The 20,787-nt window shown below is 45.3% G+C and overlaps 1 protein-coding gene across 4 annotated transcripts in view; it reads left to right on the top strand.

Moving 5' to 3' along the window:
* Nucleotides 1-20,787, top strand: part of GBF1 (golgi brefeldin A resistant guanine nucleotide exchange factor 1) — a 2,365,494-nt gene that overhangs the window by 2,215,268 nt on the left and 129,439 nt on the right. For all 4 annotated transcript variants that reach the window (XM_078643218.1, XM_078643217.1, XM_078643220.1 and 1 more), the window contains exon 38: nt 3,233-3,410. In XM_078643218.1, the coding sequence (XP_078499344.1) occupies nt 3,233-3,410 (178 nt within the window). The remainder of the gene's footprint in view (nt 1-3,232; nt 3,411-20,787) is intronic.

Below are 20,787 nucleotides of genomic sequence, written 5' to 3'. Positions count from 1 at the left end.
AAGAGAACGCGCAATGTCATCAGTTCTGCGCGTTGGAATTTCCAAGGCGGCACTCGCTCGGAGACGCTTTTCGTCGCGAGTGGAGTTGCGGTCTATTGTACGCCTTTCTGCCTATACCACTTCTGCCCAGAGTGCTGAAGAAGATCAAGCGCGACCGGGCCCAAGTCATCCTTGTGGCTCCGGACTGGGCACGAAGGTACTGGTATCCAGAGCTACTCAGTATGTCAGTCGATCCCCCGGTTCGTCTGCCTCTTCAGGAGGACCTTCTGTCGCAGCAACAGGGGACGGTCCTCCATCCGAACCTGTCCAGTCTCCACCTCCATGCTTGGAGATTGAGCGGCGACAGTTGAGACCATTTGACTTGCCTCCTGAAGTCTGTAACGTCATTCTGGGAGCCAGGCGTCCCTCCACTAAGTCGGTATACGCCTGCAGGTGGAACAGATTTGTGGCATGGTGCACAGCAAAGGCTGTGGATCCTCTTGCTGCCCCTCTCTCTGAGGTTCTTCTCTTCCTTCTTTCTCTTGCCCATCAGGGCTCTGCTCTGGGCACTATCAAGGGCTACCTTTCTGCCCTTTCAGCCTTTCTGAGGCTGCCTGATCAACCTTCTTTGTTCAAGTCCCCTATTGTAAATAGATTTCTAAAGGGCATCACACACACGTTCCCTCCTGTTCCGTTTGTGATGCCTCAGTGGGACTTGAACCTGGTTCTTACGTTTCTGATGTGCGCTCCCTTTGAGCCACTTCACAACTGTCCTCTCCGCCTTCTTACTCTGAAGACTGCTTTCCTGGTTACCATCACCTCTGCCAGGAGAGTGAGTGAGCTCCAGCCCCTTTCTTGTACTCCACCTTTCCTTTCTGTCCATCCGGACAAAGTGGTGTTGCATACTAAGCCATCTTTCCTGCCCAAGGTTGTCACGGCCTTCCACATCAGGCAGTCCATCACCTTGCCCACCTTCTTTCCGCCTCCGCATCCCTCGAAAGAGGAAGAGAGGCTCCACCGTCTGGACCCAAAACGTGCGCTCTCCTTCTATCTGGATCGCACACGCCAGTTCCGGGTGGATGACCAACTCTTTGTTGGTTACGCGGGCGCTAAGAAGGGACGGGCGGTGCACAATCGGACCATCTCTCGGTGGATCGTGTTGTGTATCCAGGCATGCTACTCCTTAGCTAAAAAGGAACCTCCTGTTGGGCTGAGGGCCCATTCCACTCGGGCCACGGCACCTACTACTGCCCTGGGCCGGGGAGTCCCCTTGCAGGACATTTGTCAGGCAGCTACGTGGGCGTCGCTGCACACGTTTGCAAGGCACTACTGCCTGGACAGCCAAGTCGGGAGGGATGGCTTCTTTGGCCGTTCCGTCCTCCAGGACTTCCTGGTGTGATCATTGGTTCGCAGACCCACCACCGGGGTTGGTATTGCTGGGGTATCTATTCTAAGGTAAGGAATCTATCACTAACGTGTCTCTTTCAGATGCACAAGTTACTACTTGTGTAACGATTTATCTGTAAGAGACATTAGTTAGTGATAGATTCCTTCCCGACCCACCCATCCTCCCCGTTCTGCGAACCGATATCTAGGGTTAAGGTCATCCCCTTTCAGGACCCTAGTTTCAATGGCACCAGTGTTGGTTTTTAACATAGCTCTGCGTTTCTGGCGCGGAAAAGCTGTCTAAGAACTGACGTCAGCACGCGGAGGCGGCGTCTAAGTACTCCGACGACGTCATCACGACGCTGACGACGGACGTGGAGCCGCAGACGACGCCTTCCGACGCGCAAGGGTACTGCTACGCAAAAATTTCCGGATCCAGTCTGACGCCTGGGATATTCTAAGGTAAGGAATCTATCACTAACTAATGTCTCTTACAGATATATCATTACACAAGTAGTAACTTGTGCATCGTTACCGAAGGTAAGTAAGTTTTGCAACGAGACCATCTTCAGGACTGACAAGTATTATATTTGATGGCCCCTATTGTAATGTAGAACAAAATTAATTACCATTTTTTCTAACATAAATCATACACATACAAATAATTGCACTATATCACCCACTTTCTTGTGCACAAAAACAAACTTATTTGACTTTGGAAAAAGAATTTTGTTAATAATTCACAATTTGTTCTCTTCTGTACTTTCATCTCTTGGTATATCATCTATTTACAAAATTCATGATCAAGATCTTATTTTCTGCATAATAAAATCAACTGTTGGCATGTCTAGACAGAAAATTCTAGCCATTCAATTTGTTCATATCTATGTCGGCTCCCTGACATTGTTGTTACTATGCTAATATATTTACAACTTTATTAAATATCACAAATGTAAGTTGTAACTCATTTCTTACTTGTGTCATGCGGTTAAACTCATGATTGGCCTGGAGAGGACACTTAATTTTAGGCGGAGTACACCTAACCTATTTTATCAAAGATGCCATTGTTTACATTATGGTTCAAAGATGGGGATTATAATCAAACCCGTCTGTAATTGAAATTCTATGGTTCTTCATAATTAACCCATATGGACATGCCTGAATTAAAAAAGTCGTGTAAATTGGCTGAGTATCTTCTCAAATTGGTGACCTCACGTATATTAATCTGGATTCAATTATACAGAGGAGAAAGAGACAGAAACAGGTCTATTTATTGCTGTCTAGATGTTACATTCATTCTATACTGTAATAATATGTAAGGCATTATTACCTTAATCTAAACAAAAGACACATATTTTATGTGTCTTGTATATTTGTGGAAAATGACCCAAAGTTGAAGAGAATATACGTGAGGTCACCAATTTCAGAAGATGCTCAGCCAATTTACACGACTTTTTGAAATCAGGTATGTCCATATGGGTTAATTATTAGTCATGAAAGAAACTGATATGCTCATATGGGCACCACATCAATTCCGATGCGGCACGCAGAGTTACTACTCAAGATGTTTCAGATATAGTCTGTCACCTGGTGAATATTGAAACGTGAGGAATCTGCAGTTAGTCTCTGCCAAAAAAAGGTTTACCAAAGGTAAGTAACTTGTTTATTGAGATGTTCTTGTCCTGCATAATACAGAAAAAAATGTTGTCTGCAAAACTCACTTTAACAGCAACAGACTCATACTTGCTTTGTTGAAAGTTACACAGCCTCTTGTGATCAGTGTCACTTTTGTTGTTGTAATCTTGTCTATAGCTTCTGTTGTAGATAGTCTTGTTTTATGTTCAGTGATTCTATTTCTTATCCATAGATGGAAGCCATTCCCGAATCGCTAAAGAACATGCTGCTTGTGATGGACACAGCAGGAATATTCCATAATGTGGATTCTCAGACAGGTTACTCGGATCTTTGGGAGATCACCTGGGAGAGGATAGACTGTTTTCTGCCGTACCTCCGTGAAGAGCTTTTTAAACAGACAGTAATACAAGGTAAGTAGAATCCCAGAAGGCCTGAAAGTTAACACCAGCATTTTTTTTTTTTTTAAATTTCAAATCATATTTTATTTATTAACCATAACAGAGATGATAGCGGCAAGAAAGCATCAAAAGAATTACAATCATGTTGCCAAAGTACCGCAACCAGACATGGGTTATTACACAAAACAATACGTAGACAGTAAAGGAAAATAAAGTACCATCCTTGCATTCACATTTTTGTACATAGTTCCGTAGAGCCCTCTGTCCAAATCAAGTCATATCACACCATGTATGTTACACCATTCTTGCTTCATGATTCTAAGGTTGTCAAGCCCGTGAGCCCAAGATATAGCCATTACAGTTCACGCAACACGGAGCCCATAATTCACTGAGAACAGACCTCATCGTATGGAACTTCAAGGTGGGTCAAAGATGAAGGAGGCTCGGTCCAATGAAGACCATAATTTTTTGTTGGTGACCTGCCATGGTGATGAGTGTAACGCGGGGTTGTCAGTGCCCCTAATGCAGGACAGCCATTCCCTCCAGGCATTGAAGGAGACCTCACCCGTTGATTTCCAATTGCACAGGATCACCTTACATGCTAAAGTTAGTAGGAGATCCAGGAGCTGGCGGTCATGGTCACCTTTTAGTGATGGATCTAATGCCCCTAGGAGAATGTAGATGAATTCCCTCGTAGGATGTATGTGGAGCGTGTGTGCAATGTAGTCAAAGATTTTTGCCCAGAAGGCGTGGAGCATGGGGCAATCAAACAGCATGTGCGGAAGGTCACCAATACCAGAGGAGCAGTTCCAGCAATCCGGTGTGTCCCGTAGGCCAACCTTAAATAGCCTCTGTGGGGTCCAAAATGCTCTGTTGATAATCATATATTTGGTTTGTGATAGTATCGGTGATACCTTGTGTGTGAGTGCTGATGCATGTATCCTGACCCAGTCTATACTTATGCCAGTGTTGTTCGTTTCTGATTCCCATTTCAACTCATTGCGCTTCATTGATTTGCTGGCCGTTGGCGCGAGTAGTTTGTATATTTTAGAGACAAAATGTCCAGAGGATTGAAAGTGGGGTAGCATAGCTTTTAGCCAAGGCTTCGCTAGTTTGAATGTTTTAGTTGATAAGGCCGATTTTAGCTTTAAAAAGGCATAAAAGTCTATCGGTAACAGGGAGTGTCTAGCCTGTAGAGTCGAGAATGGCAATGGCATATTATGTTTGTATAGATCAGAGACCACATTAAGACCTTTATCGGACCAGTGGTCCCATACGACAGGTGATCCACTAATTTTAATGGACGGGTTACGCCATAAGGACGCAGAGGAGGAATTGTGGATTCGTTGACCATTGGCATGAGCGCGATCTAACCGCAGGAGGGCTCTCTTGGTATTGAGCATGATGTATTTAGAGTTCGTGAGATGTGAGAGGTCCATTGTTAGGACTGCAGATAGCGGGGCAATGCCTATAATGGATTTTTCAATATTGATCCATAAGGGCGTGTAGACAGGGTCCTCGATAAACCAGGAGGCTCCCTGCTTACAGAGAAAGGCGGTCTGGTAATTCCTGAAATTTGGCAATCCTAAACCCCCTTTAAGCTTTGGAAGTTGCAATTTTTTCATGGCAATTCTCGGCTTCTTCCCTTTCCACAGGAAATCCGAGATCAGTTTTTCAATCCTATGTAAAAAGTCCTCCGTGAAGGTCATGGGGAGCATACACGCCATATAATTCACCAAGGGACTGATCATCATTTTTAGTGTTTCAGCCCTGCCCCACCACGAAAGAAATTTAGGGGACCACCCATCCAACAACTTTTGTATTTTCTTGTAGAGTATCTCCTCATTAATTTTTAAGGTGGATATCAAGTCCTTTTCAAATTCCATGCCTAAATATTTAAAACTCTTCGACTGCCAGGTAAGCCCGGAGTCGCCCAGGATGGCTTTATCACATAGATTATTCAATGACTTCACCTCAGTTTTATCCTTGTTCAAGGAGTATCCAGAAACAGCTGAGAAGTCATCTATCGTGGACATTAGCGCAGGGATAGCCTTATCAGCTTGTTCGCTCATGACTAACACGTCGTCTGCATAAGCCGTGAGTTTAATTGTGCAGTCGGTGAACCGGATTCCAGCGATGTCAGGGTTTTCCCTTATGTAGTACAAAAAAGGCTCAATAGCCAGGAGGAATAAGGACGGGGATAATGGACATCCCTGTCTAGTACCCTGCTCTAGACCAAATGGGGAGGAAAAAGCGCCGCCAGCTCGTACTCTAGCAGAGGGACAAGCATCGAGGGACATGACTAATTTAGTGAATGTGGGACCCAGGTCAAATTTATGTAGTACAGCATTTAAGTAACCCCAGTCTACTTTGTCGAACGCTTTTTCAGCGTCTAGTGTGATGGCGATGGTGGGTGTAGCTAAGAATTTCGCCTTCTCAATGACATGAGCCAGGATTCTCGTATTATCGCTCGAGAGCCTGTTCTTCAGAAAACCAGCTTGCGAGGGATGTATAAGAGACGGCAGGACTCTTTGAATGCGATTCGCTAGAATTGATGCTAGGAGCTTACAATCTAAATTTATCAGTGAGATAGGCCTGTAGTTTTTGGGGAGTTTGTGGTCTTTGCCTTCCTTGGGTATTACCGCAATCACAGCCTCTGCCATAGTCCCCTTAACTTTGCCTGTATTGGTAATTTCATGAAAGACCTCCAGGAGAGGGGTGGAGAGAATATGGCCAAAGGTCTTATAAAATTGTGCTGTATAGCCGTCAGGCCCAGGGGCTTTCCCCTTTTTGAGAGACTTGATCGCGCCAATAACCTCCGACTCAGAGATCGGTTCATTCAAGGAGTCTCTTTCCGCAGCCGTTGGTGTTGGGAGCGTGCAGTTGGAGAGGTATTTCTCCATTTTTACGCTGTCTACATGCATGTTCTTAGCATAAAGTTTCTCGTAAAAGTCCTTGAAGATATTCGCAATTTTAGTGGGGTCAGAGTTAGGAGTCCCATTGTCATCGAGTAAGGATGCAATGGTATTCTTTTGGATTTTAAATTTAAGATAAGCGGCTAGTCCCTTCCCGGCTTTGTTCGAGTCACAAATTTTGAAACGCTTCCTCCTGTCTAACCAGATTCCCGCCTTTTCACTAATAAGTTTGTTATAGGTGTATTTCTGATTGGACAGTTCAGTAAGAACCTCAGGGTTTCTATTCCTCAAGTATGTGTGCTGGAGTTTTTGCAATGTCCTCCTCTAATTTTAACAAGGCTGCAGTGCGGTTCTTATTAATTGCAGACGATATTTTTATAATAACCCCCCTTATGGTGGACTTCAACGCATCCCATCGAGTGGTGTCAGAAGTGTCCCCCCTCTTGTTTAATAATAAAAAGTCTTTTATGGCAGTGTCAAGGGTTTCTTTGTGCTTTGTGTCAGTGATAATGGTGTCATTGAATCGCCACATAGATTGACGGGTGGTCGGTTTAATATTAGACAAAGTAAGGGAGACGCAGGAATGATCAGAGACTAATCTGGGAGCAATGTCCGCGTCCTCAACTCTTGCCACCGCATTATTAGATATGAGTATATAGTCGATTCTTGAGAACGAGTCATGCGGTGGGGAATAGAATGAGTAATCTCTGCCATCAGGGTGCATCAAGCGCCACGTGTCCACCAAATGAAATCTATTGCACAGTTTCATGAATGCCTTATGGGCCTTCCCCGGGCGAAAGACGCATTTAGAGTCTCTATCTAGTATTGGGTCGTGTGGGAGGTTGAAGTCGCCCGCCAAAATATGGACTGCTGTGTCGGGGATGGAGTTTATCTGCTTCGTTAAGCCTACCCAGAAGGACGGATCATGTGTATTTGGGGCATAGATAGTCGTGATAAAGAATTCAGTGTCATCCTTGAGTAGTCTCGCTGAGACCCATCTGCCTTTCGTATCTATTGCACTAGAGACTATTTCCACATTCGCATTTTTAGCCACTAGCATTACCACCCCATTCTTTTTTGAGATTGCCTCAGAGCCTATCACTTCAGTATAATACTTATTGCGTAGTGTGTGGAATTGCTTTGCTTCCAGTTTCGTTTCTTGCAATAAGTCTATTTTTCCATGCTGTCTTCGTAGATAGTCAAGTATTTTTTGGCGCTTAACTGGCTGGTTGAGTCCCTTCACATTCAACGATAGTATTTTAAGGTTAGTTACAGTTTTCGTTCCTATCGGAGTGTCTATAACAGCAGCCATCAACTATGCATCCAGTAATATCGTCTCATAACACATGTGTATACATAAGGGCTAGGCCATGGAAGCGGTCTCATACCCCTTAAGGAGTCGACAGCATCTTTTGACACACATGATGTGGGGCTAGGACAGTATGCAGGATACAGAGGTACAGAGTATAAGCTTCGGAACATAATGTGGTACATTGGATGTAAGCTAGTATGCAAGGCGGACAGAATTAAGCAAAACCATATACGAAATAACAAAACAACCCCTCCCTTCCAACCTCCCACCACCCTCCTCCCTCACCCACTTCCCTCCCCTCCCTCCCCAATAGTAGATACAACAGAACATGGCGACTCAGGAATGACGACCAGTCGGCCGCCTCCAAGCAACTTACTCTTAACTACGATTCTACAGGCTGCAATCCTAATTCTGAGGAATTAGCCCAAATGTGTTAGGCAACAACAAACAATAAACAACGCTGGTGCCAGAACATTAAACACAGGAAAATCACTGCTTTGGGTTCAATGTCGGGACCAAATATATCAGTACTTGCAAAGAATTATCATAAGCGTGTTCAACAACAGGTCAACAGTACAGCAGGGCATAGTGCCTCTTTAAGGCCCATAAGGGGCATGAACAATATCATGGTAGCATGGTATCATATTAGCATAGGTATGGTGTCGTGGGTGCAGTAGCAAGGGTAGAACCATACTGAGTCAGCTTATAATGATATTTGTTTCAAGGTGAAGGTTCATCAGATCGTTCAAGGGATCGGTCTAATCATTCTAATCTAGATATCCAATCTATCTAATCTATCTAGTCTAGATATTTCAAGTTAAGGGTTCACCAGATCGTTCAAGGGATCGTTCCAATATAGATCTGGAGTCAGATGAATAGCTGATATAGGGCCCAAGGGTACAGAGTACATTACCGTGACATTACCGTCCAAAGGCCACTTATGCTCACCAACCAGGTATCAAGTCCAAGACAAGAGAGCCGCATGTCAGATCCAGTTCAGATAGGCACTTTTATAAGAGTTATAAGAGTTCTGGAGTATGAGATTGGTAGGACAAAATTTCAAAATCAGAGTTTATCCGAGGCCAGACGCAGAGGCTCCCTGTTGATCTGGGGGGGAGACTTCCATACTGCCATCACCACGGTCAAACAGGAGTTGTCGTAGTTTTCGCGGGTCTGAGAACACATGGGATATGCCTTGTATTGTCACTCTAAACTTAGTTGGACCGATAAAGCCATACAGGTGACCAAGTGACTTTAGTTGGGGTCTCATTGCAAGGAAGGCTTTTCTGATCTCCATAGTTTCCTTGCTGAAGTCCTGTGAGATGAAGATTTTTTGGCCTTTCCATAGTACGTGGTTGTGTTTACGAGCGAAGGTGAGTATCTGTTCTGTGTGTTGGTACCTTAGTGGTTTGCACACAATCGCTCTTGGGCCCTTTTGGTCCTTTGAGATTCGTCCTGGCACCCTATGCGCCCTGTCAAACTCCAGTGGCTGAGTGAAAGTTAGATTTGTGGCCTGCGTGAACCACTCCTCGAGGAAGGGTATGCAGGAATCATGTTTCTCCTCCGATTTCTCCGGCATACCAAAAATTCTTAGGTTCCCTCTTCTGTTTCTGTCCTCCAACTCTGCAACCTTCCTCACGAGATGGTCAGAGCACAAGGAAAGGTTCTTGACAGCTCCACATGTCTTATTTTCGAGGTCTTCCAATTTGCTTATCCTTGACTCGGTGTCGGTTAATCTCGAGTTGATGTCCTTAATGTCTTGGCGGATAGCAACAACCTCTTCCTTGGTAGATTTGGCCAAGTCTCTGACTTCTTCTAGCCTGCTCAGGATTGTTTCCACGGCTTCCTCCATTTTTTTCCCTTTGTTCCCTTTGATCGGTGTCGGTGGGTTAGATTTCAGGCGTTTGGCAGCTGCACCATTCTCTTTTTCTCCCATACTGTAAATGCCTGGGCGATGGGTTGTACAGGCGTCTTGGGGTTTCAGGCATGTAGCGATGAGACCACGTATATTTGGATTGCGGAGTATACACCCCTCCCTTTTTAAAGATGTTCTTTATAGAACCTAGGCCTTGTGGGCGCTGACAGACTTGAGATTAGTGAAAGTGTTCAATTAATAAAGCGCTAAATTCAATGTAAAGCGCAAGGTGGGCGGAGTGATTGTGGAGTTCAGATCCTCGTGGGCACAACCAGAGGCATCACTGCATTAGAGCCCGGGATGGCTCGAGCGCGATAGCAGACATGTTGGGAAGCCGCCATTTTAGTTAATTAGACCCTACGCTGCATTTTCACGAGCTGTACGTTTTACAAGGGGCAGTTACTTTAGGGGTCGCGATTTTGTAACATGCAGAGCGCGTCACGTCGTTTACAGGTTGGAATTTCCAAGGCGGCACTCGCTTGGCGACGCTTTTCGTCGCGAGTGGAGCTGCGGTCTGTTGTATGCCTTTCCGCCTATACCACTTCTTTCCAGAGTGCTGAAGAAGATCAGGCGAGACCCGGCCCAAGTCATCCTTGTGGCTCCGGACTGGGCACAAAGGTACTGGTATCCCGAGCTACTCAGCATTCCAGTCGATCCCCCGATTCGTCTGCCTCTGCGGGAGGACCTTCTGTCGCAGCAGCAGGGGACGGTCCTCCACCCGAACCTGTCCATCCTCCACCTCCATGCGTGGAGATTGAGCGGCGGCAGTTGAGGCCATTTGACTTGCCTCCTGAAGTCTTTGATGTGATTCTTGCAGCCAGGCGTCCCTCCGCAAAATCGGTATACGCCTGCAGGTCGACAAATTTGTGGCATGGTGCACAGCAAAGGCTGTGAATCCCCTTTCTGCCTTACCTTTCAGAGGTTCTCCTCTTCCTTCTTTCTCTGGCCCAGCGGAGCTCTGCTCTGGGCACTATCAAAGGCTATCTCTCGACCATTTCAGCCGCCTTAAGGCTTCCCGGTCAGCCTTATCTTTTCAAGTCCCCTGTTGTAAACAGGTTCTTGAAAGGCATCACACACATGTTTCCTCCTGTTCCCTTTGTGATGCCTCAGTGGGACTTGAACCTGGTTCTGACTTATCTGATGTGCGCTCCCTTTGAGCCGCTGCATCACTGTCCTCTTCGTCTTCTGACTCTTAAAACGGCATTCCTGGTGGCCATCACCTCTGCCAGGAGAGTGAGTGAGCTCCAGGCTCTGTCTTCTAAACCTCCTTTCCTCTCTGTCCATCCGGATACGGTTGTTTTGAGAACTCGTCCTTCTTTCCTGCCCAAGGTGGTTACAGCCTTTCACATCGGGCAGTCCATCATCTTTCCCACCTTCTTTCCGCCTCCGCATCCCTCGAAAGAGGAAGAGAGACTCCACCGTCTGGACTCAAAACGTGCGCTCACCTTCTATCTAGACCGCACACGCCAGTTCCGGGTGGACGACCAGTTCTTAGTTGATTACGTGTGCGCTAAGAAGGGACGGGCGGTGCACAAACGGACCATCTGTCGGTGGGTCGTTTTGTGCATCAAGGTCTGTTATTCTTTGGCTAAGAAGGAGCCTCCTGTAGGGCTGCGAGCCCATTCCACTCGGGTCACTGCGCCTACTACTGCCCTGGGTCAGGGAGTCCCTTTGGAGGACATCTGTCAGGCGGCTACATGGGCCTCGCGGCACACATTTGCTAAGCACTACTGCAACGACAGCCAGGTCCGGAGAGATGGCTATTTCAGCCGTTCTGTTCTCCAGGACTTTCTGGTGTGATCTTGGTTCGCAGACCCACCACCGGGGTTGTTATTGCTGGGGTATCTATTCTAAGATAAGGAATCTAACTAACTTGTTTCTTTCAGATGAACAAGTTACTTACCTTTGGTAACGATATATCTGTAAGAAACATTAGTTAGTTAGATTCCTTACCGCCCCACCCATCCTCCCCGTTGTTAGACCTGGCACCTTGGCGTGGGTCTCCCTTCCGCTTTTTGTTACTGTGCCTCATGTGTTTTGCTGGTGTTAGCTGCTCAGAGCACTGTGCCACTGCCAAACAGTGCCACAGTGCAAGTGCCCCCTGTATAAATTGTATACATTGATTGGATTCCCTGATTGACTTATTTAGTTTACTAGGGTAGCTAAACAAAAGGAGAGGTAGGGAGCGTAGAGTGACACTCTTAAACCCCGGTAGTAGCAAATAAACAAAAGAAGAGTGTCCAATGCTATGAGTTCAAGCAAGAGTGGTCTTGCTTGAACTCATAGCATTGGACACTCTTCATTTGTTTATTTTTTATTTAGTTTATTGTCAGACCCTAGTACAGTGCACCAGGAGTGCCCAGGGCTTTTAAATCCAAATGCTGCTGGTGGGCTTGCAGCACTGGTTGTGCCACCCACAGAAGCAGCCTTGTAAAATGTGTCTAAGGTCTGCCATTGCAGAACCTGCGTGCAGTCTGGTACTGTCATGCTGACTGGGCAAGTGCACCTACTTGCCAGTTCCTAAACCTTCCCTTAACTTCATATTAGTCACCCGTATGTTAGGCCCAAAGGCAGGGTGCATTGTAAGTATAAGGTAGGACAAGCCCTGATGTGTGCGGCATGTCCTAATAGTGAATTACAGCCATTTTCTTTTTTCACTATTGCAAGGCTACCTGTTCTCATAGGCCAGAATGGGCTGTTAGTATTGTTACATTCTATGATCCTAACAGACTCAGGGAACATGGTAGAAATTCGAGTTTAGTATGCCTGAGCTCAGAATAATAAAATACATATTTTAGTAAAGTTAATTTTAATATTCTGTGTTTGCAAATACCACTTTTAGAAAGTTGGTATTTGCTTGCCTAACCTTTTCAGCCCGCCTCTGCGAGGATGTGTAGCTGCTGTCTGGTTTCTGTGAGTGACAGGGCTGGGGAATTCCTGGAGACAGGCTGGGGCAGCCAGGTGGTGAATAGAAAAATTACAGCCAGAGGAGTGCACCTATACACTGAATAGGCCTGTGCTCTGCCACCACAATGCTGGCTCCACCTCCTGTGGAGCGTCTGATGTCTCTGCCCTGCACACTGAAAAGACAAGACAGAGTCCTGTAAACAAAGTGCTGCCGAGGGACCGAGTGCCCAGCAAGGCTGAGTACGGCCCATGCGCTCGCAGCGTACCGACCGCCTTGCACAGCGCGGCTCGGATTGACAGGCAGCCCAGCTCTTCAAGGTACGGCTCGAACTCGGCTGCGCCCAGTGAACGCCTCAACACCGGGACCGGCCGCCTCGATCCCCGTGGCCCCCGCTCAGCGCCTCGCCTACAACGCCTGCCCCGAGCTGGGCCCGAATCAAAGAGAGGCCGACCCCGCTCCCGACCCGCCTTCACCTCCGACAACGCACCGTCCGAGCCGGACTAAATCCAAGGTACGAATCGCACTGTGACTGTGTGCGCACCGGACCAGAGAGTCCGCAGCGTGTATTTTAAACTCTTGCAAAGTACGATCATTCCTGAGAGACACGAACAGACAGCGCGAAGCTCATGGAACTTAAAATCACACATTTTAACCACGAACTGAATTGCTAATAGTATGGTGGCCTATTTCTAAACTTTATTTGGTCTTGTGCTAAGCCTTACATAAAGATACTTCTTTTTTTAAAAAAATTGGTGTAGTGTCCATGTGTGGTGTTGTCACTCAGTTACTGTATTTGTTCACAAATGCTTAACCCATAAAGCTCTGAGATAAGCCTTGTCTGCTCATGCCACACTGCCTAGAGGATGAGCAGGGGTTATTTTAGAGGGTAATCCCCTTATCCTGACTAGGGTCCCTGCCTGTCACAAGTCCTTACCTGTGCCAACCAGAGACCCCCAAATCTAACACCCGTTCTGCGGACCGATATCTAGGGTTAAGGTATCTCCCTTTGAGGGCCCTAGTTTCATGGCACCAGTGTCGGTCTCTGGCATGGCTCTGTGTTCCTGGTGCGGAAAGCTGTGTACAGAACTGATGTCAGCCCGCGAGGGCGGCGTCTAAGTACTCCGACGTCATCATGGTGCCCACGACGCCGGACGTTGAGATGCAGACGACGCCTAGCGACGCGCAGGGGTACTGCTGACGAAAACTTTCCGGATACAGTCTGACGCCTGGGGGTAATTCTAAGGTAAGGAATCTAACACTAACTAATGTTTCTTACAATATATCATTACCGAAGGTAAGTAACTTGTTCATCGGGACCCGAGGCCGTCCCCCCACTCCTTACTTCCTCCAGCGTAAATGTTAAATGGACATGAGTAGAATCAGCTGAGTATTTAGATGGTGAGAAGGGTGGGTTACTGGGCAAAAGGATGTTTCCAAAATGTACCACCCAATCGCCCTCTCCAACATTAGTATCCAGAGTAGAATCCATTTGCGTTTTAAAATAAAGGGCGTTAATTACCTCCCAAAAATCTTTACTACTGCCAGTAGTTGAAGCCTCTTCATGTATGAGCCAATCCACCTCCCTCTTGGTCCTCTCCCTTTCCCTTCTAGCATATTTAATATCACTTCTAAGTGAAATGATTGCCGGTTGATTTCTGGGTTTAGCTCTCAACGCTGTCAAGAGAGCCTTCCGCTTTATCGTACAGGGTGAGTCAAACCATTCCTTGGCCTTTACATCTTTCTCTTTTTTGCTCCATGTAAGTACCACCTTTATTTGTCCTCAGAGTTCAGTAAATGAGTATACCAAGGCTAAAGGGGATTTAGCTATATCAAGACATCACACAATGTTATCATAAGTAGACCTTATTACTTCAGACTCATTCACCCATACAACCATGCAGTCACTCATCAATACAACATATCATATGCAGTCATACACCTATTCAGACAGTCACATACCGCCATTCATTTATGGAGTTACTCACAGACCTAGATAGTCATGTAAAGAATCAATCACACTCCCATTTACTCACCTATACAGTTATACACACACCACCTCATTAATTCATTCAGATATTTGTGCATACCTACTCTATTACATAATCGGTGATACAAGTACACATTCATTCATGCAGCCACTCTCGTAATCACTCACTGTCACATATATATGTATTTATATACAGCATCACTCACATAAACTGCCTTTTTACATATGTAGCTACTTACATGTACCACTGAGATCTCAGTTCACTCCCAAACACACCCATACACACACTCACCCAGTCATAGAGCTGTTTCCACATGCACTCTTGAACCCATACACCCAGTGAATCAACTAGTCACACATCTATGCACAGTCCCACACCTCCATCCCACCCACACACACACTCAGGCACCGTTACACATACTCAGGCAAACAATCAATTACCCATATAAACTTGTCATGCAGCTACTGACTAACCCATGTACTAGCTTACACAGCAAGAGACACACTGATACAGACATTCACACAGTTTAGTACTAATGCATGCATTCAGTAAGACACGTTTAATTAGTGACTTATACAATCAGTCACACACCTCGTAAATCCTTCATCCAGACACTTATACACCCACTAATTCTTCAATACACCTTGGCATATATAAAACATATTTAAACTTTACAGAAACACACAGTCACTGGAGGATGTCATCAGAGATGTCATTTGAGATGTCATCAGTGATGTCACTGACCATGCCATGAATGATGTAATATGTGACGTCATGACCAGTGCATTGCGGGAGCGCGAGTTATAGTCAGCTGAACTAACTAGAACAGTGGAATTTCTATGGTGTTGTACGAGTGAAATGTCCAGCTAACTAGAACATCTCGAAACCTATGGTTTTTTCAGTGAGAATATATATATATATATATATTCTCACTGAAAAAAACATAGGTTCCGGGGTGTTTTTTTTATTTATATATATATATATATATTCACTGAAAAAACCATAGGTTATAGACCATATATAGTTAGGAATTAGCATTTACAAAACCTTGAAAATTCACTGAAAAAATCATAGGTTATAGACCATATATAGTTAGGAATTAGCATTTAAAAAACCTTATTTTACTCACACAAAACCATTGAAATTCCATATATAGTTAGTTGCACTAACTATATATTGCGCACCCGCAATCCACTGCTGATCATGTCACATATTACATCATTCATGACATGGTCAGTGACATCACTGATGACATCACTGATGACATCTCAAATGACATCACTGATGACATCACTGATGACAACATCCAGTGACTGTATGTTTCTGTAAAGTTAAAATATGTCTTACATATTGAAGAATGAGTGGATGTATAAGTGTCTGGATGAAGGATTTAGTAGGTGCGTGACTGACTGTATGAGTGAGTGATTAAATGTGTCTCACTGAATGCATGGGTTAGTGACTAAACTGTCTTAATTTGTGCATCATTATGTCTGTTGTTCTGTAAACTGCTGCATGTGTTGATCATTAGCTATACGAGAGGCTATATGTGTTATTAATTGGTTGCCCAAGTATTTCTATGGGAGATTGAGTTTGTGTGGGGGTGGCTGGAAGGTGTGTGACTCTATGCATAGATGTGTGAGCAGTTTATTCACTAGGTGTATGAGTTCAAGAGTGCATGTGGTAACAGCTACATGGGCAGTTGACTGTGTGCATGAGTGTATTGATGAGTGAATGGATATCTCAATGCTACATGTCATAGTAAGTACATATGTAAAACACAGTACATGTGAGAGTTGGCATATATAAATAACTGTGCATGAGAGCCACTGAATGAGTGAGTGGTTGTATCGATCATTGTGAACTTGTATCAGGGATTGTATAAGAGAGTAAATATGTGTTAGTATATGTTTCAATAAGTAAGGTGTGTTTAACTGTATAGTTGAAGAAATGGAGGTGAGATTGTTTCTTTGCATGACTGACTGGGTGTGTGAGTAACTCCATGGATGAGTGGCAGTGTGTGAGTGTCTGTATACACTGAGTGTATCTAAGGTTATATTAGAGTCTGAAGAGGTTTATCGTATTAGCACAAGAATGATGTCAAATGAGATGTCATCAGTGATGTCATCAGTGATGTCATTTGAGATGTCATCAGTGATGTCACTGACCATGTCATGAATGATGTAATATGTGACATGATCAGCAGTGGATTGCGGGTGCGCAATATATAGTTAGTGCAACTAACTATATATGGAATTTCAATGGTTTTGTGTGAGTAAAATAAGGTTTTTTAAATGCTAATTCCTAACTATATATGGTCTATAACCTATGGTTTTTTCAGTGAATTTTCAAGGTTTTGTAAATGCTAATTCCTAACTATATATGGTCTATAACCTATGGTTTTTTCAGTGAATTTCAATGGTTTTTTAATAGCAAATATCATAAGCTGTCGAATGTCAAGTACGTGGTAAGTGAAAACATTTTCGTGTTTATGCACACTGATCTGCTTTGAATGGTGCCCCCCCCCCCCCTCATTTCTATTAGGAGTACTCTCTCTTTGCAGATAGTGAAAGGTAGTTAACGCAGGCCTTTGCCCCCGTTGTAATCCGTCGTGCCTGCTTCTCTCTCCATTTGATTGATTGTTATCCAAGTATTTACTGTTTTAGAATTAGTTCTCTTTGGTTCATTCTCTATTTACAAACAAACACAGAGTCGCAATACTCTGTTTAGTCTTTGCAGATAACGAAAAATCGTGTAAAAAAAAAAGAAAAGGAATCTAGCAAAATCAGTAGGCCACTAATGGGATCTCTTTTTGACCTCGCTAAAATAGAAACATTAGGAACAACCCCTCATGACAAATACAAAACTAGTGAGATGAACTGAACTCCACACAATGATGGCTGCAAAACAGCTCGGCTCCGCCACCCACCCCGCCCAAACTAACGATAAAGAACGGCTGCCATGATTGGTTGCGGAATGACCACGACGGAGCTACGAAATGGTGCTGCTCTCATGCTAACCCCAGCTTCAGTCTGAAACATCCAGAAACACTGTAGACTACCAATTCGGTCAGTTCCGGTAGCGCCCCAATGTAACCCGGTAGAGGAGAACTAGCCCTCCCCTCTTTGACTGATGGTTCTTGTTGCCTGTCCCTTCTGTTGTCATTTAACAGAACTATTTAGCCTGCTGAAAGGGGTTGTGTTCCGACCGCTGGTTGGTGGAGACATTTTGACTATATTCTGGACCTGCGTTGTCGCGTAATGCGTCATATGACGCGCCGCGTTAGCGCATCCGGAAGTCATCCGGGGCGCGCAGCGCGTAACGTAAGCATAACAAGTCATGTGACTTGTTAATAAAACTTTTCATTGGTTCATTTTACTTTTCTTATTGTAATGATGAAATGCTTGGTCATATGACCTAAAAATTACGCTTTTCATTACTTCCGAACATTATTTTTTCTTAAATATATGTTATAATGTTCCAGGCTAATGTACTTTCCCGGAAATTTTACAACTGTCCTGCAAGTAAAATATATTCTTTTTTCGAGAAAAAGAGCGTTTCTTCGTCCCATGACGGAGCCGTTGAGCAAAAGAGGGTCGACCTGCTGTCTTAGTCGCCGATACGCCTGAATATGAGATTCTTATCGATCACTTTATGTTGCAGGAATAGAAAACACAACAGCCCTTGACCATTTATCTTTACTGCGTTCCTTCGTATTATACCTTTTACCCTTCATGTAATTGGTCTGCTTTATTTCACTTGCCTTTTAATGATTCTAAAACAGTCACTATTATTAAAAACTTTACCAATGTATATACTACTACCATGTTTTCTTTTAAAAACCTTTATTGTGAAAATTTAATTATACAAATACGAGCCTATAACCACGTGGGCCTGCCACAGAGCAAACTGTAATCGTATATGATGAATAGACATTTACACTGTAGAGGAACGTAACGGGCGGGCCATTAGGTTGCAAGAACTAAGGTGTCTAACAGTTACGGAATCGGTGGACGTACATTTTATAATTAAAATACGACAGGGCCAGTTACAATAAAATTATCTAGATATACATTTGCGGGCAAGTACCATGGGTGACGTTAATTCGAACTTTCAACAGTACAGTAATCAATAACACATCAGAACTTAATATCAATAGGGATGTCGAAATAGTCAATCAATTCTCGTCCCCGCCCGCCATGTGCTTCAAAACTGCATACGTATCTCGTGATTTCAAGGTTCTGCAACCAGTACACAACAAGGAGTTACGAGTCCCATTTATTCCGGCGCCATTTTGGGCGAGGACGGGCAGGTCCAGGATATAGTCAAAATGTCTCTACCAACCATCGACTATGATGATGTTTATATGCTGTATTTATTAGAGTAACACTCATCTGTCCACATGAAATTAATTTGCCACAATCTAAACATGTCATTTTAATCTTTCCAAAGTTCTTCTAAATATTTGGGACCGTTTCCCTTGCCTCTGAAGCTCTCAGTGCCACTTCTTTGATGAATGTACTAGCAGGTCAGGGGTTCTCCTCCAAATCTCTCTTTTATGCAGCACTATAATTAATTGGTGCCACCTCTCCATATGACGATGCATGGTATAGTTACCACAACTATATTTTTTTTCGGTTCCTCTGGAGAGTTCATCGTGGCAGATGAAGCGTGTAACGTACCGGGCATTTACCTTTTTTTGCATGTACAGGAAAGGAAAAAAAAATCGAGCGTCCGAGTTCTAAGGTGTCCCAGGGCCATTTTAGTGGACCAGGCCCAAATCCAAAGAACAGGCCGCCATTTTGAGAGTCCTCTTGCAGCCGCCTGTCGCTGTAGCATCAAGAGCAGCCGAAACTCAGCTGAATGGCAACTGAAACGGTAAAGGGGCCCCCTACTACAGCAGACGAGCCTCCACCTAGGAAGGCCCATTCACGCCGGCTCCCCCCCCCTTCGGGCACCCCACGCCGTTATTCGGAGCAGTATTGTAGGATGGCCACACCAGTGCGGCAACTTGCTAGACATCACCTCGGTGGTAACCGAATCTCAACGCCTTGTGGTGTCTTCTATTCAAAAAACATTGTTATGCTGCCTTCGACCTATTCGCCGCAAGTGCGCACACAACTCAACTGCATAGCTTGCTAGACACCACCTCGGTGCCATCCGGATCTTGGAATCTCAGCACCTTTTGGTGTCTTCTCTTCAGAAAATATTGTTGCGCTGCCTTTGGCCCCATTCGCACATCAGTCCGCTACTGACGCCATCTCACAGGCTAATGGGGCGCCCCACGCCGACTTTCAGCATTGTAGAATGACCACACCAGTACAGCAACTTGCTAGACATCACCTCGGTGCCATCCGGATCTCGGCGCCCCACTGCAGATGAAGTGCCTCTCAACTATGAAACCACCACGGTGACATCCGGATCTTGGCGCGTTGTGCTGCCTTCGGCCTATTCGACATCGGTCCGCTACTGACGCCATCTCACAGGCTAATGGGGCGACCCACGCCGAGTTTCAGCATTGTAGGATGACCACACCAGTACAGCAACTTGCTAGACATCACCTCGGTGCCATCCGAATCTTGGCATCTCAACGCCTAGTGGTATCTTCCATACAAAAAATATTGTTACGCTGCCTTTGGCCCCATTCGCACATCAGTCCGCAACTTAGACATCACCTCGGTGCCATCCGGATCTTGGCATCTCAGCGCCTTGTGGTGTCAGTCAGAAAATATTGTTGCGCTGCCTTTGGCCCCATTCGCACATCGGTCCGCTACTGACGCCATCTCACAGGCCAACGGGGTGCCCCACGCCGACTTTCAACATTGTAGGATGGCCACAGAAGTGCGACAACTTATTAGACACCACCTCGGTGCCATCCGGATCTTGGCGCGTTGTGCTGCCTTCGGCCTATTCGCACATCGGTCCGCTACTGACGCCATCTCACAGGCCAACGGGGCGCCCCACGCCGACTTTCAGCATTGTTGGATGGCCACACCAGTGCGGCAACTTACTAGACACCACCTCGGTGCCATCCGGATCTTGGCGCGTTGTGCTGCCTTCGGCCTATTCGCACATCGGTCCGCTACTGACGCAAACTCACAGGCCAACGGGGCGCCCCACGCCGACTTTCAGCATTGTAGGATGGCCACACCAGTGCTGCAACTTGCTGGACACCACCTCGGTGCCATCCGGATCTTGGCGCGTTGTATTGCCTTCGGCCTATTCGCACATCGGTCCGCTACTGACGCCGCCTCACGTGCCAACGTATTTTCTCCGCATTTTATACCCTATGCCGCATAACAGGTCATGTGACTTGTTTATAAAACTTTTCATTGGTTCATTTTACTTTTGGTT

This window comes from Lissotriton helveticus, chromosome 5_1 (genome assembly GCF_964261635.1).
Source record: "Lissotriton helveticus chromosome 5_1, aLisHel1.1, whole genome shotgun sequence".
NCBI lineage: Eukaryota > Metazoa > Chordata > Amphibia > Caudata > Salamandridae > Lissotriton > Lissotriton helveticus.
Note: the sequence above shows the minus strand (reverse complement) of the source record. Positions and strands in the feature narration are given on the sequence as shown.